Source organism: Lepidochelys kempii, chromosome 8 (assembly GCF_965140265.1).
Source record: "Lepidochelys kempii isolate rLepKem1 chromosome 8, rLepKem1.hap2, whole genome shotgun sequence".
Classification (NCBI taxonomy): domain Eukaryota; kingdom Metazoa; phylum Chordata; order Testudines; family Cheloniidae; genus Lepidochelys; species Lepidochelys kempii.
The window spans coordinates 102,221,209-102,245,005 of record NC_133263.1 but is presented as its reverse complement, the minus strand read 5'-3'; the positions used below and the strand labels follow the sequence as shown (position 1 = coordinate 102,245,005).

Here is a 23,797-nt window from a genome sequence, read left to right as displayed (position 1 = left end):
AACAACTATCTAATAACTCATTATTAAATTCTCAACCCATGTAGTACATTTCCATAAACACAATGTAAGAGGAGTGGTTACCTGCACGTCATTCTCGAGTGAGTCTTTACCACTCACTTTCCTCAAATACCCCTTCTCCAGGTAGGTTAGCAAGTCTCTATGAGTCTTTCAGGATGTTTAATCTTCTGCTCTGATCTTCTCTGAGTTGTTCTCTTGTTCCTTGACAGTTTCTCCTTTGTGCATTAATAAAGGATCAGTCAGATGGGAAATGTCAGAGTCCACATCTACTGTCAACATGTTGGAACTTTCTGGGATTACTTGTAAATCCCTCCGATTATGTCGAAATGTGTCCCCCTGCTCTGTCTGGACTACATAAGATGCAGCTGTTCTTTAATGGTACTACTTTGGCCCCAAGTGTTAGAGGTATGATCCCTCAGGCACACTCTATCACCTGGGTTAAGAGATGGGCGATCACGGGCTCTTTTGTCAAAATAATATTTCTGGTTCCACTTCTGATTTTCTTTCATCTTCCGCATGGTTTCATTGTTGTGCGATTTCAGCAGGTTATCAGTAATTAGTAAGTTAGATCTGATCCTTCTTCCCATTAACATCTGACCTGGAGAAAAGCCATTCTCCCAGGGTGTACTTCAGTAAACCAGTAACGCTTTATACAAATCACCCCCACTGTCAAAAGTCTTTTTCATAAGGTTCTTTACTGTCCGTATAGACCTTTCCGCAAGTCCATTTGATTGGGGATAATATGGGTTGGATGTTTTGGGATGAAAATCCAAATCTATGGCAAATTGCCTAAAATCTGCACTGGAAAATTGTGGCCCATTATTGATAAAGATTTCACCTGGAATTCCATGTCTGGAGAAGATTCCCTTCATGCCGGCTATCACTGATTTACTATTAGTACTGGGCAGTGTGCAAATTTCTGGATACAGAGAATAATAATCCTTTGATTACCAGGTAAATAAGTTAGTGCCGATCTTCTCATAAGGCCTTTGTGGAGCTGGCTGAGGTCTCAGCGGCTCTGCCTGCTGGCGTGGCTTGTATTCCAAGCATGAAAAGCAGTTTCCTACCACATTAGCGATGTCGTGATTGATCCGTGGCCAATACAGCACCATTCATGCTCATTGTTTGCACTTCTCAATTCCTAAATGACTCTAATGGATCTTCTGCAGTATTTCTTTTTGAAGGCTCATTGGAATGACAACCTTACTGCCCTGGAAAATCACCCCCTTCTATCAAAGTCAGTTCATGTCTGCAGTGCCAATAGTTTTGTATACTTGGACAGCAACTGCTTATTTCTTCAGGCCATCCTTTAATTATCACTTCTTTCAGGATTCCCAACGATTACTGAGGATGTGCCTAAGAGCTCTATGACCTCACCGTGTTAGATGCTGTCCAAGCACAGAACAAGACAACGTGCCCTGTCCCAAATAAAAATAAACATTAAGAACAGCACTGCTCTCCTATGACAATTATCCCCAGTGTCCGTTCCATTATCAGAATCATCCCAGCCGCTTGATCCAAACTGCCGGAATTTAGAAACCTTTCTTGCTGTGCCGGTTCCCTCCCCAGTCTTTGCATTTATGTGCAGGGAGTTTAATACATTAACCCACTGTGTAACCTCTACCTCTTATTTTAGAACAACTCCATCTCTCCTGCCTTATGCTGCCCATTGGAAGTATTAGCCAAATTGTTGGATCATATTAAAGAAGTTCTGTATTAAAATCACAAATGAGTTTGATTCCCCATAGTTTAAATTCCAGGGTATTACTAATTAAGAGGTCTCTTGGTTTTTGGTACTGTTTCTCTCCCTCTATGTGTGAAACTTGCAAGCTGCTAATTGTGTTAGTACATTCTAAGACTGAGTCTGTTCTCAAAGCAATTCACACAGAGAGAGACTCAAAGCAATACTCTGTAACAACAGAAACAGCACCCAGAGACTCCCCACCCTTTTGTTGTATTCATCTCGCTTTGTTAACAATTGTGATTAAAATAGAGATAGAGGATGTATGTGGATGGATGCTTGGTGTGAATAATAATTGAATGATCAGGGAGGTGGCAGCCTAAGAATCCAGTGTCCATCAACTGAAGAAGGTGTCAAGTGGAAATAACCAGAGGACCCCCCGGAGGGCAGACTGGAATCCACCCAACAGCCTCAAGAATGGGAGAATCAAAGAACAAGATAACATCTGGCAGCACGGAGCCGTCAGGAATGTGCCATCTCCTGATTGATTCAGCAACAGCATGATGAAGCAATTCCCATAGACTGGCATAGGAAGAAATTCCTATAAAAATGGACTCTAGCAAGTGAGAACTTTGGGGTCTGATTCTGCAAACCAACTTCCAGGAGCATCAGATGAGCATCTAACAAGGCCCTGCTCCCTCCTCATGTCCAGGCCATCTGGCCAGTGGCTTGGCATGAGCAACTCTAAGGCTGGTAACTATGATAACAACCTTGCAGAACCTGTGTGTGTGTGTATGAATGAATGTGTGAATAAATATGAAATTGAATGGAATGTTACAGCTATAACTAACTGCTTACTGAAAAGGAGGACTTGTGGCATCTTAGAGACTAACAAATTTATTTGAGCATAAGCTTTCGTGAGCTACAGCTCACTTCATCGGATTCATTCTGTGGAAAATATAGTGAGGAGATTTAGATACACACAGAACATGAAAAAATGGGTGTTTATCATGCACACTGTGCATCCTTACAGTCTCTAAGGTGCCACAAGTACTCCTTTTCTTTTTGCGAATACAGACTAACACGGCTGCTACTCTGAAACCTAACTGCTCACTAGGATTCTTTCTGTATTTACAGTAAATGTGGCATTTTGCCTTTTCTCCTTTAATAAGATCCTGCTGGTTTTTATTTTATTGGTATAACAAAATCAACTGAGTTAGGTGAAAAGCACTTCTTCTAAAGCCCACAGGACAAGCCTTGCGAAGTCTCAGTCTAGCAGGTGGGCATCTGTTTTACTTGTGTGGAGATGATGCAATCCAAACAGGCTCTGACTGCAGGAGTTACTCCAATGATCTTTGATTCCAAAATTATGCCTGTTACAGTGAATTCTCAGACTAAGGTCATGTCTACACTAGCAAGCTTACAGTGGCACAGCTGTACTGATGAGAAACTGTACTGTGTAAGAAATCCAGGAGCAGGCAGATGTAGGATAACATGCTCCCTGCATTAATCTTGTCTTTTCACCCATGTTTTAAGTGATTCCTGATTATAGCAAATTCCAGGTGTCTGGTGACACATATTCCTGTGTGGGCTATAATTGGAGAGGTAGGATGTCTCGTATCCTTGCTATAACAACATTTACTTTGGCATCTGGGAGGCAGCAAAACAAAAAACATCAGCCCCAAGTGTCCCAGCCCAGGCTTCTTATTGTGGAGTCATAAATTAAAGAACCTAAATCAGTTAAGCATTGCAATTTTGAGCAGAGCAATACCTAAGGTGTTGCAATTCTAAGTGGGGCAACACCTAAACACATTCCTTCTGGTCCTTCCCCCCCACAAGTAAAGTTGGCAGCAGATCAGCTGCTGGGTATTTGTGTGACTCTACCTCTTTGGATATCATTGGATCAGTCTGCCAACTGGAACACCTATAAAGAGTAATTGGATGGTGCATTTGCTGGTCGGGAGAGGACATACACAGCAGGAAAATGACATCTGTGGTGGTAAGACTGATAACAGCTATTTGGTGCTGGCTGCATAAGGATGTTTCTCGAATCTTTTACCTGCCCGCTGTGCTTTGTCTGACCTACACGGTGCTGAAAGCAATCAAGCTGTATCAGTGGAGAAGGGAGCTGAACAAAGCATTGAAGAGTTTTCCAGGCCCTCCAGTCCACTGGCTTTTTGGCAATGTCCATGAGGTAAGGAAAGAGGTGGGAGTGCAGAACACTTCAGTGGTGGTGGTGAAGACTTAAAGCTCAAATCAAAAAACCAAAAGCAGCTTCCTTCTATAGAGAGACAGCCTGCCTAGTGGTTAGAACACAAGTCTGGGAGCCAGGACCTCCTGAGGTTTTCTCCAAGCTCTGATATAAAGTTGCTATCTAGAATGGAGGGGTGGGGAAGTCATTTAACCTCCTGCCTACTCGTAGTGAAGGAGGAATAATAATGTTTACATTGGTCACTGGTTGTTGAGAGGATAAATTGATAATTATACAATGCTCTGAAGACATTTATGCTCTATAAATGCTGAAGTGTTAGGATTATAATTATATAGATTTTTATAAAGTTACTGCAGGAATTTGGAAGGGTTATAAATTCTCATGTTTCAAGAGATAAGGCAACCAGTAGCTAAGGAAGGCTTGAAAAAAACTATTTGTGTGGGAAAGTTCTTACAGAACTGTTTTTGGCTGGGTATCTTGTAGCATCTTCTGAATCTGATAGTACTGGCCGCTGTTGGAGACAAGATACTGGACTAGATGGACCCACTGGTCTGATCAAGTATGGCAATGACCATGCTCATATGAAGTAAAAGAGAAAAATAGTTAGAGCCACAACTCCACCTTCCTGGCCTCTAGGCTAATATCATTCAGATCTATGTTTCATGCATAATATTGTATAGCATACATTATACAGTGTGTGCTTTCCATTTAAGTAGCCACAGAAGAAACAATCAGATGGGGGCAAGAGGGATTTGAGACAGAAAAACTCTGGTTAAACTTTCAGTAGAAAATAATCTATGAGCAAGTTTATTTATTTACTTATTTTGCATGCTTCCCATTCAGTAATTTCTTTGCAGACATATAAGGTCCAAATTTATGCTTGTGTTCTTAGCTTATAGACACTGAAGGTCAGATATTTACTGAAGTCAACAGGGTTATTCATGTGAGTAAGTGTGAGCCTACTAATGTGAGTAAGGAATGCATAATTTAATCCCCAAGAGATTGGCCACATTGGGGGTTGGATTATCAGTGGCACTGAGCTGGGACAAAGGTGGCATCACATCACCTTTCTGCGTCTCTCCGTCCCCAGTCCTGGGGACAGCAGGGGATTGTTTCAGACTCTGGTGTAATTTAGAGCAGTCTTGGGGCTGCTCTGTAATATGCCTAACTGTCTAGGGCCATCTAAGAGCCATCCACCAGCCAAGGATTCCTGAAGCACAGTGTACGCCAGTCACCCCCTTCTTGACCCCAGCAGACCCTCTATCCCAGGGGTCAGAAGCATGTAGCATAAAGGTGTCTATGCCAGCCTCTGAGACTTGGAGATCCCCAGCTGCCTTCTTATGTCAGCTTTCTACCCCTCTTACCACCAGAGCGGAGCACGGGGGATAAGGTAAGGGTTAGGGGACTTGCCTTGTGTGAAGCCTCCTGCAGAAATGAAATGGTAAACATAGTATTTTGTCCTTCTTCCCACAAATCTCTGGCCTGGCAATCCTGATCAAGCAGCATGGGCTGTGTTGCAATAGTCTGAAAATGCTAAAGCTAGATCCCTAGAATCCGTCAGGGCTTATAAAAAGCAAACCCAGCAAATTCTTTGCCATTTTGCACTGCTTCTTCTGCTAACTCATTTGACTGCGCGTAGGAAGGACTTGACATGGGATGCTTGAACTGATACAAAGAGAACTGCCAAAATGACTCACTCCTGAATTGTGAGCCATTATTTCAGCTGGAATATTGTGTTATGCATGTGAGTTAGTTACACTGAATGGCAACCGAGTAGCTAGTTTCCTTGCTAGTGTGTTGTACAACAGCTCAAATAACAGAAATTGAGCGTCTGTCCTTCAGTAAGAGATCCTGCTTAGCTCAAGTAGATCGACACCACCCTGTGGTGTCAGTCGTTGCTTTACATTTTGTTTCTTCTCTTTATTTCACACTAGGATAGTTTATCTTCATTGGCACATAGAATAGAATATCAGGGTTGGAAGGGACCTCAGGAGGTCATCTAGTCCAACCCCCTGCTCAAAGCAGGGCCAATCCCCAGTTTTTGCCCCAGATCCCTAAATGGCCCCCTCAAGGATTGAACTCACAACCCTGGGTTTAGCAGGCCAATGCTCAAACCACTGAGCTATCCCTCCCCCCAAAGTTTCAGTTTCAGGTATCTCCACCTCTGACCCCTGTATGCTCTAGGGCTGCCCCCTTAGGTCTCAGGGCTCCCGCTGTCACCTCTCTATAAGCAGAGTCTTGCAACTCTGTCCCTCCAGACCATGGTTTCAGGCATGCAGTCCCCCTGCAGTTCACTGCCATTATCCTATAGCACCTGCAGTCTGGAGCTCTCTCTTTCAAGGGCTAGGACAGTGGTTTACCAGAGACCAGGAAGCCATCACAGATATTTAAGGACAAAAGCCTTCCAGAGAAAACATGCAAAACAATTGACACTCTATACGCTTGCTTCAGCTTACCAAGTGTGCCTAGCACCTGGAGACTTTGGCAGGTTCTAGTCCTTCATACCCTGGAGCAGGGGTTGCCATCTTGGTTAAAGGTTCCTGGCAATTGGTTGGATCCAAATGAGCGCCCTCTCAGTCAGTTTAAGCTGACACTTCTCTACAGTTTGTGGGGCCTTTGTTTCCCAGGTGTTCTGAAACAGGCAAAACCAGTTACTTTACCTTTCGGGGCGGGGGGGGGGGAGGCGAAACTTCAAAGGCCAGGTAGCTGCATAACCAGAACTAGGATTTAGCATTAATCACCCCTTAGTGTGTCCGTATTCCACAAGAATCTCAGCCAGCAAACCAGGAACACACAAACATGTATAAAATGTATTGATACAAAGGCCTATGAATGTTCGATAGACCCATACCCATCTCACACATCTCAATATAAGTCTTCTGAAGTTTCCATGTGTCCAAGGATGGACCCAACCCCCTCACTGTTTAAGTTTCTGCTTCTTGGCATTTCCACAACACCTCACACAAGGCGTTATGATGCCTATCTCGTGCCTAAGCCCCAGTCTGAAACTCAAAGCTGGTGCAGAGAGGTGTTGCCCTGCCTGTCTCAGCTGCAGGGCCTGAGTGGGTAGATGTGCTCTCAGAATGACTAACTCCACACAGTGAAGCTGGGAGAGGGGAGGAAAAGGCAGCCTCTCTTATAACCATTAGCCCAGAGATTGGGGAATTCATCCAGGATATGGGACACCCTGATTCAATCCCCTTCTGCATTCAATCCCTGCCCATGTTCTGCCCCCCTCCTTCCCCCTACCCTGAAGCCGGCGGGAGTTCAGCTCCAGCTGGCAGGCTCCCTGCTAGCCTCCGCACCACATGGTGCCCAGGAAGCAGCCGGTAGGTCCCTCCTCCAGCTCCTATGCGTAGGGGCAGCCAGGGGGCTCTGCACGCTGCCCCTGACCCAAGCGCTGCCCCACAGCTCCTATTGGCTGGGAACCGTGGCCAATGGGAGCTGCGAGGGTGGCACCTGTGCACAGGGCAGCACGCAGAACCGCCTGGCAGTGGCCTCCACGTAGGAGCCGGAGGGGGGACATGTCACTGCTTCCGGTGTGTGTGTGTGTGTGGGGGGTCAGGCACTTGGGACCAGCCTGGGGAGAGTCGGGCCAGTGGCCCGGTGCAGCACTGGGGCCGGCCTGAGGCTGGGGGAGCCAGTAGCTTGGCCTGACGCTGGAGCGGGGGGGCAGCGGCTGGGGCAGGCAGCCTGGCCCGGGGGGGGGCGGGGTGCAGCTAGTGAGGTTAGAACAGGTGAGCTGGGGCTCCTCTGGCTGTGGGGAGGGGGGGCCTTGGGAGGAAGGGGCAAGGCCTGCGGGCTAGCCTCCCTGAAGGGGAGGTTCGCCAGCCGCCCATGCACTTCTGCCTCATGAGGAGAAGGGATCTGAGCATGGATTGTCCATTTTTCACATGAGTGCCCTAATGTCTAGGTTACAGAGTCAGTCTCACTAACTCTCTGGCCCAACGCATATTTAATTCTATATCCACACAGAGGAACAGCTTCAATGGGAGAGAATGAGAGACCCCACATCAGAACATCCTAGAATCTAGTGCTTAGGGCCCTCAGCTGGGTGGAGGGAAACCCTTGTTGAAATGCCTTCTCCTCATCTGACAGAGCGGGGAATTGAACCACAGTCCCCCACATCATGAAGGAGTTTCCTAACCACTGGGTTACAGGTTATAAGGGAAGCCTCCTCCTCTCTCCCACTGCCAAGGGGCATTTTGGGTAGAATTAAGTATGGAACATCACTATTCTTGGAAGAAGTAGCTTAGGCCTGTAACTCTAGGAGAGGTTCACAGAGATACGTGCCTCCCTCCAGCTCAGATTGAGGGGCCTAACTCCCCGAGAGATGTGGGGCTTAGAATACACCCCTCTCCTTCACATCTGCTATTGGCTGATTAAGGTGGTTCCGTGCCTAGCATGTTGGCTTTTGTGGATCCCATTCTTAGGGGCTGTCTCTCCCTACGCATCATAGGGAGCCTGGCCACCTAACTCAGCTTTTGTGGATTCCACGGGGTGCCTATTAAGAGTTAGGCATTGCACCACTCAACCTTGCAATGCCTAAGTTTTGTTTGTGGATGTGGACCTTAGTGTTTCTCTGGCTAGAGCTGATCAGGATTTTGAAATGTTGACACAGACACATGAGATAACCACAGCAACATTTTACATTTTAAAAAAAAATTGTGTCCATCTTCCAATCATTGCTATAGCTGCTTGGGAAATTTTGAAAAATTCAATGACAAAACAGGGGGAATAATGTCAAAGCTTTTTACCTGTCCCCTCTCTATCTTACTTTCCTGCCACCTCTAAATCTAAGGTGAGGTCCACACTAAAACATTAGGTCAACCCAGTTACATCATTTAGGGCTGTGAAAAATTCACACCCCTGAGTGACATAGTTAAGACAACCTAATCCCTGGTATAGAGAGTGCTAAGCCAATGGAAGAATTCTTTTGTCAACCGAGCTACCGCCTCTCAGGGAAATGGATTAACTATAGTGACAGGGTTTTTGTAGTCTGGAATTGGGACAGCAATTTAGCACATACTTAAGTCTCAGTAATCTGAAAGTTTTCCGGATTCAGGGCCCTAGACATGATGAAGTTTAAATTCTTTTCCTTATTTTTCTGTGTTTCTGACAAAACCAAAATATATGCCTATGGACAAGAAACCTTCCACTTTTGAGAGATTTGTTTCAGTTTGTCAAACAGGGCAGTATGGATTATCTCCAGTGATTTGTTTAGAGATCAGGTGCTCTCAGAGGTCTGCCTCAAACCATCACAAAGCAAAACAAAATAAGCAGTTTTGATTGCCCCAAGGCTTCAGTAGAGACCCAGCAAGACAAGCTGGCTCCTTCCGGGTCTCATCTTATCTGAAGAAAGGGCAAAGTTTATAAACTCCTTTATCTCCCAGAATGCCATGCCCCAGCTCAGAAATGCAATTGGGCTGCTAGGGAACTCTGTCTCCTAGCAACCTTGCTCCTCTGAATCCGAGAGGACTATCCCAAGTCAGCCTTGTCCCTCACCTCTGAGGGGAGCTCCAACCCGCTCAGCCTGGGGAACCTCAGCCTCACATTCACCAGTATGTTTTAAGAGGTAAAGCCTGGACCAGGGTAGTGCCACATTTTAAGGGCCAGTGCGCTTCATTCCATCCAGGGCACTCTGTGTCACCCTCTAATTAATTCAACAGTATCATGTATAAATAATTAAAATTGGGATTGAAGCATCACTAGTGGGGGACTGGTGCTTACTGAATGTCCCAGGAGATGAGTGAATCCCTACCCTGATGGGAGGGTGGGGAAAACAGGGTTAACTGGTCCAGAGGTACCCATTGCCAAACAAAACAGAAGCTAGGGAGGGGCTGCAGCCTACGGCCGTAGGAGTCCCACAGATGGCAGGTTGGGGTCCCTGTTTGCACAAAGTGAACCCTCGGACATTTGGAGTGCTGGACTATGGTGACCTGCTGTTACAACAACTAATCATAAATCTATATTGGGGTAGCACCTAGGAGCCCCAGTCATGGACCAGAATCCCATTGTCCTAGGCATTGTTCAAACATATAACAAAAAGACAGCCCCTGCCCCAAAGAGCTTACAACAGGTGGAGATAGACAAACAAGGGGAGCAATAGTTATAATTCATTTCACTATTATGACACCAATGATCAACAGTGTAGGGGCCTGTGACAAAGCTCTGTCCTTGCCTCTGTGGGTCCCACGTTTCCTGGTGGATTTCGCTAGCCTCAGAGGCTCACTGTGACCCTCCACGTAACCCTTCTTTCTCTAGAGACAAGGGCCACAGTCTACTGAGCCATTTTCATCATAAGTCAGCAAGGGAAATGAGGAGAAGTTATCCTTCCTTGCACAGTCTCTGTTGTCTCCCAGTCTCAGTGATTAATCAGGGGCAAAGGTGGGAGTGGGGGGGAGTCCGGGCCCACCTTCTACTCCAGGCTCCAGCCCAGGGACCCTAATAGTATCAGCTATGGTAGCTGACCTTTTAGAAACACGACATGTACAATTTCCTAGGCTACTTCCCCCACAGCAGCCTTCACTTCCTCAAGCTCCACTTCACCCTTACCTCAGGGCCTCCTTCCTTGTGCCTGATATGGTGTATACTACTCAGCCTCTCCAACAGCACTACTTCCTCCCACAGCTCCTGACATGCACACCCTCCTGACTGACTGGGAGGCTTTTAACTTGTTTCAGCCAGCCCCTGATTGGCTTCAGGTGTCCCAATCAACCTAACATTCTCCCTGCCTTCTGGAAAGTTCTTAATTGGCCCCAGGTGTCTTAATTGACCTGGAGCAGCTTCCATTTCACTTAACCTGGTACCAGGGATTTGATTAGCCTGGAGCTAATATATCTATCTCCCACTACTTTTCTATAGCCATCTGGCCTTCCCCTGTCACAGGGCCTCAGAAATCACAGTAGCTGTCCAAGTTAAAAGTCAGCTGAAAAGTCCAATGAGTAAAAAGGGGTGGGAAAAGGGGGGGCTTGGCAAAGGCACATATCAGACACCTAACTTTTGTCTTCTCCTTTGTCATTAACAAAGCTGGCTGAAAATTTGCAGATGGAACATGATTCTGTCACAAAATCTGATTAATCGAAACCTAAACATTCCATAGACATATCAATTTTGACTTAATTTTGTCTAGGGAAAAAAATCAAAATGAAGCCTTTGTTTCAAAACAGTTTTTTTGTTTTGAATTTTTAAAAATATTTTATTTGTATATATTTACATTTTATTTTATATTCTTTTATAAAATAATGTAAACATGCAAAAATAAAATGCAAAATAGAACAATATAAAACATAAACATCAACTACAATGTAAAAAAAAATAAAAAAAATCAAAACAGAAACATACCATTTCGATTTTATTGAAATGGAAACTTTTAATGGACCCGCAAATGATTTTTCCCCCAAATATTCCATTTCACAGGAGACTTTGAAAATCAGTGTTTCAGTCTGATTCTGAACAAAGATGAATTTTGAATTCACAGATTTTCCCATAAAACAGAATTTTAGGTTCCCAACCAGAACAGGTCATTCATTACTAGTATTTAGTAATCTAGATATTCACTAATTCTTATAGTACCGTAAAAGCACACGGTGCTGTAGAATAATAATCCCTGTCCTTATCGGCGCCATGAAAACGAATGATTTTCCTCACTGACTTTTAAGGAAGCATGATCAAATCCTATGGCACAAGCTAATGCAACAGAGACCAAGCAGAGCTGAGTTTGACCCTTGTCGCAGTAACACCTCCTGGAGTAGGTGGCACTTCAGAAGTTTTAAGAAAAAGGAGGATGGTACATAAGGAACATTAGCTGGGTGCTTGTGCCAACAATGTAGGCAGACAGAAGAGAAGGCACAGAATCAGGAGTGGGTGGTGGAGCCTGAAGGAGCTATCAGGGTAGAAGTGTGGATGAAGTGTAAGAAGCACAAGACAGTGTGGGAGGAGATGAAATTTTAAATGGATGATCCTAACTATGTGTACTTGCAAGGCCAGATTCCCTAGCTGGTGTAAATCAACACTGCTCCACGAAGACAATTTGGACATCACATATGTTTTCGGATCAATGGGCGAGAACAACAACAAAGTCAAAACTCTTGGCATGGATTTTGATTTTGATATTGACTTGAAGGAAACAGATCAAATGTTGAAAGTGTTGTTAATATTCAGCTGTATAATAAATTAGGGGACAATGGATAGAAATTTTTAAAAAGAGTAAATGGGATTGTCGCAGTTCAAGGAAACTGCAATTGTATGCCCCATCTATGGTCCTCCAGGGCACCAACTCTAGGGTCCCAGCTTCTCCGCAGTCACCTCTCTTGGGCAAAAAGAACAGGAGGACTTGTGGCACCTTAGAGACTAACACATTTATTAGAGCACAAGGTTTCAGAGGCACACATCTCTCTGCCTTCTGACGAGAGTATTTTCAGGCTTCACAGCTCCCTGCCTGCACTATGAATTCCCCAGCAAAGGCAGACTGCCTGTGGAGGTCTGCTTTACTTTTCTCCTCAGAGCCGGTAAACAGTGTAATTGCCACAGTTATAAAAAGTTACCACACAGCTCTTTCTAAGCAAGCACATTTATTCTTAAGGTATAAGCACTACAGAGAAAACATATTAAAAACAAACAATAAAAGAACTTACATGTGTGGTTTACCAGAGGTCACCTCCAGCTCCAACAAGATTTCTGGCTGGTGAACAGTCCTTCAAACCTCACCAAGGGTCACAAGCTTATAACAGTTGTTATCTCAGAACGAGCACACTCATGAATCTACGGTCCCCTCCTTTGTTGAGTTTGGATCTTTGAAGAAACCATGAATGGGTAATCAGTCATACCGGGGGGTTCCCCCTCAGGGAGAAGCTTGCATAACCAGAGTAGATGCATTGCACACACCCATCCTAGAGATTTCCTGGGAAAACTGTTGATCTTTAAAAGTTCATTCTTTTCTTGGCCCACTGTTTTAAGAGTTCTTTGAAGCACAAAACCCTTTCCAAAGTTTACATTAGACCTGTCTCCCCCTAGAAGTTCGATACCATCCCATAATAATGCATATACATTTGTATTTTCATACAATGAACTCCTAGGATACTTAATTCAATAAGGTTTGCCCAGGATATTGCAGGAAATTGCTATACCTTTCACAGGGATGACTAGGGTAATTATAGGCCAGTCAGTCTGACATCGATCCCAACCAAGATAATGGAGTGACTGATACAGGACTGGATGAATAAAGAATTAAAGCAAAGTAATATAATTAATACCAATCAACATGGGATTATTTAAAATATATCGAGTTAGTTTGACGGGATCTCTTTTTCTGATGAAATTAAAAGGTTGATTGATAAAGGTAACAGTGTTGATGTAATATACATAGACTTCTGTTAGGCACCTCTGATCTAGACCATACATCATCAAAGGAGCCACACTGATTTGCACCTGCTGAAGGTGCATCCCTGTAGGCCCGTCTACACTGCAAAACAAAACAAACAAACAAACAAAAACACGAAACAGACCACGGCATTGCATTGCAGAATCCGGGTCTACAGGCTGGGGCTCATGCTACTGGGCTAAATATAGCACTGTAGACATTTCTGCTCAGGCTGGAGCTTGGGCTGTGAGACCCAACCCCTTGCCAGGTTTAAGAATCCATGCTGGAATGTCTACACTTCTATTTTAAGCCCTGTAGCATGAACCCCACAAGCCTGAGTCAGTTGACCTGGGCTCTGAGACTTGCTGTTGTGGGGTGCTTTTTTTAAGTGTAGATGTACCCTAAAAGTCTTCATTGTGAGAAGAGACAAAAGAAGGCACATGATTAGGGCTGGCCGTAGATTTTTAATGTGCTTACTATTGTAGGCACCATAGTTTCAAGTGCTGCATTATCCAGCCCATGGCTGAGATTGGTTGCTTTTGCTAAACCCTTACAGTAAGGCACAATTCTTTTATTAAGCTACTAACCACTGCTATCAAATGACATTGTAAATCTGACAAAAACAAAGGCCTTCAAGCCTAGTTCTACCCCCACAGAGGGGTATATGAAGGGAGGTAAATTTTGAAGTGAGACTTTGTGGGTGGAAGATGGAACATTTTAATACTGGAGTGCACTAGGGAAAGAAGTTGTGTGTACTTTGCTTGCTTAAATGTTTGTTCATCTCACTTTCACGGCAATGAATTATTAAATAATAGTTCTTCTATACCAGATAGATCACATACTTTAGATTTTGCACTGTCCGGTGATAGTTATCCATTCTTCTGACATTGGAAATGTTGTCTTGAACTCTACAGGAGAGAGATTTTGGCAAATGCCTGACCTATTGCTTCTGTTCTCTTTTTCCTCCATCATTGTTGCAGTTCACCGGAAGAGGGAAGGATCTGGACAAGGCTTTGGAATGGAGTAAAAAGTACACACGTGCTTTCCCCGTGTGGTTTGGAAAATTTGTAGTGTTTGTGAGCCTCAACGATGCTGATTATGCTAAGGCTGTATGTGCCAGGGGAGGTAAGAGGTGGTGCATTTTGCCTCTGAATGAGAACAACACACTTGTTATCGAAGTCCTCCAAGGTGTGATTCTGCTGTGAGGCCTGCCAGGAATTGAGTAAGCAAGTGTAAGCTCAGCCCTGATGTATGGCTGTAGCCTTCTGCCTTTTCTCCTTGGGGTTATGGGCTAAGTTCCCTTCAAACTGCTCGGCCGCACAGCAGCCTGTCAAGGGCCGCGCAGGCGCTCAGGGCTGTGGCAGAGAGAGACGCCTCTCCCGCAGCCCCAGAGCTGCTGTGGTGGGGAGAGGCGCCTCTCCCCCCAAGCCCAGGTGCTGCTGCAGGGAGAGAGAGCTGAGGGGAGTCCTCTCTCCCGACTGCAGCCCCAGGGCAGCCTTCACCCCAAACCCCTCATCTCTGGCCTCACCCCAGAGCCCACACCCCTGGGTGGAGCCCTCACACCCCACCCCAACCCTCTGCCCCAGCCCTGAATCCCCTCCCGCACCCTGAATCCCTCATCCCTGGCCCCACCCTGGAGCCCACACCAACAGCTGGAGCCCTCACTTCTCACACCCCAACCCTCTGCCCCAGCCCTGTATTCCCTCCCATACCCTGAACCCCTTATTCCTGGCCCCAGCCCTGAGCCTCCTCCCATACACTGAACCCCCTCATTCCTGGTCACAACTGAGAGTCCACACCCTGAGCCAGAGCCCTCACTCCCCACCCACCCACCAACTCTCTGCCCCAGCCCTGAGCCACCTCCCACACTCTGAACCTCTCGGCCCTACCCCCACTACACATCACCTCCATATTGGGGCACATAACAAAATTCATTCCGCACATGCATGGAAAGATTAGAGGGAACATTTGTTATGGGTCTTGAGTTCACCTTTCAGGGCACCTGGTATTTCCACCCAAGGAAACCCCTACTAGTGCAGAGAACATAGGGGGCTTGTCCCTTCAGAAAATATTTCACACACAATATCATAAAGAGGAATATCAGTCAGAGCACACACAAATAAAATAGCTATCACAATTCCCAGGTAATAAAACAGTAACTATTGATTAGGTATGGGGAACTGAGACTAAGGGGCAAAGGAAAAAGGGATCAGGATAACAAAAGACAAAACCAACAATACATAAAATCCACCCCTTCCAACATATACAGCCACTAAAAGCCACCCTTTGGGCCCAGCACCTGCCTAGGTAAATAGTGAGTTAAGAATCATCCTTTGATTGGTGTTGCAGCACTGAAGTTGGTGGCTGGCTTAAAACAAAACAGCAGAATAAATAAATAAGGATGTTCTTATGAAGTATCCACCCCAAGGATGGCCAGATCATCCTTGTTGCTCTCTGGTCCAGATTCCAATGTGCAGATAGTTTGGCTCTTGGTAGCCCGACCATGACTCTCCACATTACTGAGTGTCCCAAAAATCCCATAAAATCCTCCCTTGGATAGGAATGTGGAGGGCTGAAAGGTCCTCCCTGGCTGTGACGTTTCTCTCCCTGCTACAGTCCAAACACAGCCAAAAAACTGAAAGTAAAACCAAACACCCTGTCTCGTGGTGCTGCCTCATTATGGCTGGTTCTGGTTGTGTGGCTAGCCAGTCTGTCTCCTCTGCCACCAATTGCTGCTGCGATTCAGGGGCAAGTCCGGTAGATGCTCAGTATAGCATTTCAGAAGCAACCTCTCCAAAGGAGTTACATGAGGAGAGTTAGGGGAGGTAACAGGTGAGGATGGATGATTTTATGTATGTGTTTATAGAGGGTTGAGCAGTGAGGCAGCAAAAATTGCAAATGACACAGTTATTTAAGTTAGTCAAAACTAAATCAGGCTGTGAGACACTTCACGTGAATCCAACCAAGCTAACTGAATGGGCAACACAATAGCAGATGCAATGCATTGTTGTTAAATGCAAAGTAATGCATATTGGACAGAAAAAAAATTAACTACTCATCCACCTTCCAGGGCTCTAACTTAAGTGTATTACAGAGCAGTCTACACTATGGGCTCCATTTTATTTCCTCTCTCTCCACTGCTGAAGTCCCTTCTTTGGCTGCTTCTGCCTCTGTCGGCTGGAGTCTCTGGCTGGCTTCTCTGCAGTTTTGCAGTAACAATAATAGCAACTTTAGCTTTCCAGGGAGCTCCATCCATTCTGAGTTCTCCAAACACAATGTCTCAGAGAGATCCCTAGCCCAGACAGAAAATGTGAAACTGTCCAATGACCATGGGTCTGTATACAACCACATATTGCTACCTAGCTCTGAAGCAATTCCCTAGGGTATTTCTCTACCATAGAAATACCACAGTAGCTAGGGTGCATCACCTTTAGCATATCCAGAGACAATAAACCGTTCTGAACTGTGATGGGGGAGAAGGTTGCGGGGGACGAGGGTTCACAGTGTTAGTACAAATGGTCCTTTTATTTTAACGATATAGGCTGGCCCTGTACAATGTTCCTATTCAGCTCTAGACCTACAGTATCCTTGGTCATTGCAGTCTTGTGTCTCTTCTTCACGTAGAGACTTTCACATTGTGCTGAGTTATTTATTATATGCCGTCCCCCCATTATTTTAATATCCCAGAGACAAAGCACAGAGGGGGAGCAACATTCCTTTCTATATGTACGGTACAACAGGGGGTTACAGTTCAGGGCTAGTTGCACCTCTGTCTCCTCTTCTGAATGTACCCTCTTCCAGGTGGCTTCAAGCATTCACCTCTAGGGCAGAATCCTGTGATTCTCCCACTCTTAGACCAGGGTACTAGACTGTAGCACCCTGTGTACAAACTGTGCTTATCCCAACAGATCCTACTGGACTTGGTACCTACAGTTCTTCCCTCTGGGATCTAGTGGCCAGCAGGGGATAGAAGATCCAAACCAGCCTTCTTAAACAAAGTATTGTTTAGTTCTAACAGTAGGAACACAGTATGACAAGGGAAAAGGTTTCTAAAACAAAAAAAGGCCTATATGTATGTTCATCTTACCCTCCTTGCCTTGGTAGGCACTCTAGACAGCCTAAGGTCTGGTGGGCAGTTTCTCCCCCTTAACCATCAGCTAAACCCATCTCCCCCTTCCTAGGCTGATTCAACCTGGGGGAATGGAGATAACATATCACCATTACGAGTCCTAGGTGAAGTGAGCTGTAGCTCACGAAAGCTGATGCTCAGATAAATTGGTTAGTCTCTCAGGTGCCACAAGTCCTCCTTTTCTTTTGCGAATACAGACGAACACGGCTGCTACTCTGAAAGGTGTGTGTTAGTGAGCTCGTATCTGGACTACTGTCTGCCTTCCTGGGTGGTTTCTCTGAACAAAGCTCAGGCAAACATATGGAGCCCACAGTATTCTAAGGGCTTGTCTAGATGGTGAGTTAGTGCTTGGCAAACTGGGCTGTAAATCTACAGCGCGTTAGTGTGTTGCACATTAACTAAACTAAAAACAGTTCTTACTGGAGAGCAGGTCAATATGTGCTAGGGAACTTTTAGCACATGGTTGCACCATCCAGATGGACTGTTAGTGCACGGCATGCTAGGAATGCGTCAGCCGACTGCACACTAGCGCGCCACCTAGACAAACCCATAGATTAGAGGCAACTCCACACCCATCACTACAGGTCTGCAGCCAAGCTGTCTCGGGATATGAATGACCAATGTAATCAATCAATGTGGATCGAACCACTAACCCAAAGCTTTTTTTCTCTCCCAATCACGATTTTGCAGATCCCAAGGATAATATTTTCTATCGCTACGTACTCCCATGGATTGGTATGTATAGTCTCGCTTTTAGCCATGAATAATGATACGGAGAAGCTACTCCACCGGCTGAGTCCCTGTGTTTCCGTGATTGCAAAGCAAGGCTCTTTCAGGTTGTTTCAATGCACAAAACCTCCCGGGGCAACTTCATCCCTTATTCTGACTATTCATGTTTATTACAGCAGTGCCTAAGGCAGGGCCAACCGAGTGAGGGGCCCCATTGTGCTGGCACTATTCAGAGTGTGAGATGGGATGGAGCTGTTCAAAGGAGTAGAATTACAACATGTCTCCCCGCTTTTGGGTCTCCCTGCTTTTGGGTCTCCCTGCTTTTGCTCTCCTGCCTTAACGGTTTGTTTAGCAGCTGTCTGAAGTGTTTATGTTGTCTGGGATTTTTAAGACCTGCATTCTTTAATTCATTTCCATTTTAAAAGCTATCCAGTGTATTAAACATTAAAAGTAGCTTGCAGAGGAGCTGATTCACTGCAGCAATTGCCTCTCTAGTGACGGTCACTCTGACCCAGAGGCGATCTGCCTCTTCCTGCCACTCAGCCTGCTAGCCAGGTCATGGTTTGGTCACACCCCTTCTGGGGTGACAGAAAGTCCAACGAATTGAAGTCCGGTGTCCTTACGTCTGGTCCTCAGTCCCAAATCTCAGCCTCAGTGTCCACTCCTTATACCCTTTCCCCAGGGCTTTAAATCAGCCTGATCCCCGTATGTCAGGGGTTCAAGCCACCTTCCCTGTGGCTAGTAGGGAAACCCAGATCCACCATCTACACTGGGCTCCAGGCCAGGAACCCTGGGATAAGCAGCCAAGGTCTGCTCCCTCAGACACCTTGCTGCTGCCTCCCTGGACTCCTTCCTGCCTTTTTCTCAGTCCCTTCTTCGGTTCTTTGTACCAATCAGCTCCTCCCATGGTTTCTCCCCAAGAGGCCCAGTTCCTGCCAGTGCGTCAGGGTCAACCATAGGAGCTTGCTCCAATCACGTGTCTTACCCCCACCCTCCACCCACAGGCTTTGTCCTCACCCTGAAGGAATCTTCTTGCTCCCCTCAGGTCTCTCTGCTCTCTACTAGGAAGAGGGTGACTGCAGTCTTACAATAGGCTAATGGTACCAGGGGAAAGCCTATAATAGGGTAGTGATGGGAAAACCCACCTTGGAGATAAATATTCACATGAAATGAGATTTTGTAAGACATTTACCTTGAAACTAGCAAACAGGATAAACCGTAGTGATTGGTGAGGGTGCGAGGGAGACGCTGAGGTTTGGTTTGGAGACACATTCAGAAGCTGCTTATCTGAACCTCTTTCACTTAGAAGAAAGACAGGCTGGAGATTTTGCAAGAAGAAACGACCTCATTAGAGTCTGGTCCTTTCTTCCAGCTGAGCCAGAAATACCAGGTGCGCAGCATTCCCCAAACTTGAACTGCGTAGCTCCTAATACTGTTGATCGTGGACACAAATTACTTGAGGCTTAGGCATTGGTACAGAAATAATCAGATTGCGTTGACTAATAGGCTGAATTTTTTCATTTGGAACTTTTTTCAATGAGAAAAAGGCCTTTCTTAAATGAAAATTTTTGTGGCTATATATGTTTTCTTGAAATTTTCTGAATTTTTGACAAAGCCCACAAACCAAAAACATTTCGTTTTTCAAAACTGGAAACCTACCCCTTTTTTAATTGTAGGGGTTTTGGTTGTCCCCCACCCTTTTCTTTCAGTTTTTCTCTGCCTCCCCTCCTTTTCACTGGGAAAAAAGAGGGGAAATGGGGAAAAACACTAAATCTCCAAAAACCAAAAAAAATGGTTTTGGAAAAGCAAACATTTTCCTGTTATCAGTTTCCATTTTTTCTTCAAAATAAATCAAAAGATTTTGAATATTTTTTGCAAGGAATGTAGAAAAAACTAAATTATCCCCCCATCTCCTCCCCCCTCCAGCCCCCCACCAAATACCACTTTTCTGAGCAGCTCCCTTCTCTAGTGACGTAAATCATCTGATCTTTGTTGCCTGTGTTTCTCTAGGGAAAGGATTACTGACCTTACAAGGGCGAAAGTGGTTCCAGCATCGTAAACTGCTGACTCCTGGATTTCACTATGGGGTTCTGAAACCTTATGTGTCATTGATCACCAAATCTACTCAAGTGATGCTGGTAGGAACTGCTGTTGCTATTGTCATCACCTGTACTTTGTTCTTTTCCAACTTTTATGCTAAAGGCAAAGCCTTTCTTGCCATTTCTTCGCTGTTTTCTTGGCTTCTCTGCCTGCATGATGTACTATTTGAAGGACATATCGGGCGATTCACTTCTGTCTTGAATGCTACGACATAGTTTACACTTGCGTAACATGTTTCCAGATCAGAATTCTCCACTCACTCACAATGGTGGTAGCATTTTACATCTTCTCTGCACTCACTTTGAACAAACATAAATCACTAGAGAGCTTGTACAGCAAGCCCTACATCATCCTCCCAACACACGCACTTGAAGCCCCAACATGGAGGTGGGGTGACCAGAGAGGGTTTTCCAGAGAGCATCTGTGCTCCAGCAGTCCCCTGCTGCTCGTATAGTTCCTTGGGATATGTTCCAGTTGAAAGCAAGTTAGAGCAGCCCTGAGTCTATAGGTCAAACCAGACCCAGGACCAGGGGAGTGCACTGGCTCCATGCTGCAGACGAATGCGAACCCCGCCTCACAGGCCCCTTCCAATCTACTCTGGGGGGAAATTCCCTCCCAACCCCAACCCTGGCAATCAGTATGACTCTGAATGCATGAGAGAGTCAAACCAGCCAGGCATCTAAAAAGAGGATTCTCTGTACCACCTCAGAGCACTGGTCCACCCTGTCCAATGCCCTGTCCCAAGCGGTGGCCAGTCTCTGACGTTTCAGAGAAAAGTGGGAAAACCCCTCAGTATTCATCTGGCCAATTGTGCACCAGGAAAATTATTCCTTCCTGACCCCAGTAGGTAAATGACTGAAGCCCTGAAGCATCCGATTTGATTATAGTCATTCTCTTAATACAGAGATGCAAGTGTTATGAGCATGTTGAGGGCAATGCAGGCAATCCTGTTCTCCCCATGGCCAGTGAAGAAAGGAGATGAACAGGGGGACCCAGAGATTCACAGATCCTGAAGCCAGAAGGGACTGCTACGAACATCCATTTTACCCCATTGCACACACAGGTTCCAAGTGATGGCAAATCCACCCCCAACACTGATAAGCTGTTCCAGTGTTTAGGAAATCACCTAACTTCAATTTTCAGCTCCCAGGTCATGTTATGCCTTCCTCAGCAAAGCTGAAGAGCCCCACGCCATCAGATATCTTTCCCACGCATAAGTACCAATTCACAGCGTTAAGTCGCCTCTCAGCCTTCTCTCTGATAAGCTGAGTGGGCTGAGCTCCTTAGGTCTCACATTGGAAAGCTTGTTTTCCAGCTGCCAGGTCATTTTTGTGGCCTTTATTTTGAACTGTTTGACTAACACCTGAGTTTTTTGTTCTCACTCTTCCCTTTCTGTCTGCTTGCCTTTGCCTTAGTTTTCCCGTTTCCCCTTATGAATAACTTTTTCCTGCCTTCTTCCATATAAATCTGCCCTCTGCCCTCCTCCATTTCTTCCTCTTCCCCCTTCCTTTCTCCCCCAATTCACTTCCATTGGGCCCTACATTCTCCTCTTGTCAGGGGACCAGCGGGGGTCCAAGGTGCCGCTTGGCTTCAGGGCAGCAGTGCCTGGGCAGTGGGAATCTAAGAGGGCGCCTTTTCTAGTAGTAGTAAGTAGTGAGAGTCTCAGGAGTCTCCCTCTTTCTGGAGGTAGCCGTGCCTAGTGACAGGAGTCCAGAGGGCTGCCTTCTCTGGCACTGGTAGTGCCTAGCGGCAATAGACCAAGGAGCTGCCCTCTCTGGCAGTGGTATGGCCCAGTGGCAAGTGCAGGGAGAGGAGGGGAACCCGGTCCCACCCTACTACACCATGTTCTGAAGCAGGCCCTTCAAAACCCATTACCCCATTGCAGGGTTCAGGTCTCCATATCCCCAAGCACGTCCCCCGGGGTCGCTTCCTACCCTTCATCCTTACTCTGGTATCTCTTCCGCTGGTTGCAGTGCATCATCCCCTTCAGTGCCTATGGTGAACTGCGCTTCCGTGGTGTAGTCAGGATTCTCAGCCTTGGCGGTCTGTAGTCCTGTTTGCTTCTCAGCAGAAGCCTGCAGTGTATGTCCGCTTTCCTCCTCAGCCAGCCCAGACTGGGCTGAGCTGCTTCCTTTTATATGCTCCCTCCACTGGAAGTGTGCCCAGCAAGGGCGAGGGGGAGTGGCCTCTTGGGCCCAAAGCAGTTTGTTAATCCCTGTGTCACCAGTGCGGGGTTGCTACACCCAATCACACCTCCTCTGCTAAATTCCCCCCCTGCCTCACCCTCCGGAGTAATCAGGAGAGGGGAAAGGAGTTCACAGGGCCATTTTGTATCCTGGTACTATTAACCCCCACTATTCAAAAATCGTAATCAGGTCAGTCAAAATCATAAGATTGGATTCACACTCATGAGATTAAAACAATAATAAATAATAGTAATAAACGCTGTGAATCTTTGAATGAATCCAAGGCCAGAAGTCACCTTTAGATCATTTAATCTGATCTCCTGTAGAAAATAGGCCATAGAATTTCATCCCATTCCTCTGGTATTGAGCCCCGTAACTTCTGTTTGGCGAAAGCATCTCTTCCAGAAAGACACTCAGTCTGGATCTGAAGACATCAAGAGATGGAGAAGACACCATTTCCCTTGGTAGTTTGTTCCCAGAGTTAATCACTATCACAGTTAAAAATGTGTGCCTTAGTTCTGATCTGAATTTGTTTGGCTTTAGCTTCCAGCCATTGATAAACTGGGTTCTTTTTATTTGCCCTCTGGTCTCTGAACTCTTTTGAGTGCGCTTGGGCCACATTTTCAAGCCTTTCTCTGTAATCATGAGAGCTATGAAAATGAAAAGCTGCAATTTTCATGCACTCACATGACTCCAGGAGCTGGCGCTTTAAGAGAAACACCAAATATCATGATACGCATAATAAAATCATGAGTGCTGGCAATACTAGTTCTCTTGATCCTTTAACTGGGAAGTGGAGGGAAAGGTGGTGGTGGTTCAGGAACTCTCTTCTGTCTTCCTCTTGGAGCTGGTAGGTGGTAAGGTTAAGAACGTAAGAAGAATATCAAGTGATCCATCCTGTGTCACCCATTCCCAGCTTCTGGCAAACAGAGGCTAGGGACACCATCCCTGTCCATCCTGGTTAACAGCCACTGGTGGACCGAGCCTCCAGGAATTTATCTAGCTCTTTTTTGAATCCTGTTATAATCTTGGCCTTCACACCATCCCCTGGAAACAAGTTCCACAGGTTGACTGTGCAGTTTGCTTGTTTTAAACTGCCCCCTATTAATTTCATTTGGTGACCCCTAGTTCTTGTGTTATGAGAAGGAGTAAATAACACTTCCTTATTTACTTTCTCCACACCAGTCATGATTTTATAGACCTCCATCGTATCCCATCTTAGTTGTTTCTTTTCCAAGCTGAAAAGTCCCAGTCTGATTAATCTCTCCTCATATGGCAGCCATTCCATACCCCTAATCATTTTTGTTGCCCTTTTCTGAACCTTTTCCAATTCCAGTATATCTTTTTTGAGATGGGGCGACCACATCTGCATGCAGTATTC

The 23,797-nt window shown here is 45.7% G+C and overlaps 1 protein-coding gene across 8 annotated transcripts in view; it reads left to right on the top strand.

Moving 5' to 3' along the window:
* Positions 1-3,611: 3,611 nt before the first annotated feature.
* LOC140916319 (cytochrome P450 4B1-like) overlaps positions 3,612-23,797 on the top strand; it is a 59,358-nt gene continuing 39,172 nt past the window's right edge. For 3 of the 8 annotated variants that reach the window (XM_073357801.1, XM_073357806.1, XM_073357804.1), the window contains exons 1-4: positions 3,613-3,893; positions 14,253-14,397; positions 18,092-18,136; positions 20,141-20,268. In XM_073357801.1, coding sequence (XP_073213902.1) covers positions 3,684-3,893; positions 14,253-14,397; positions 18,092-18,136; positions 20,141-20,268 — 528 coding nt within the window. In that variant the 5' untranslated portion in view covers positions 3,613-3,683. Of the gene's footprint in view, positions 3,894-14,252; positions 14,398-18,091; positions 18,137-20,140; positions 20,269-23,797 lie in introns of all 8 variants that reach the window. The other 5 variants (XM_073357803.1, XM_073357802.1, XR_012160498.1 and 2 more) reach the window with 3 other exon arrangements.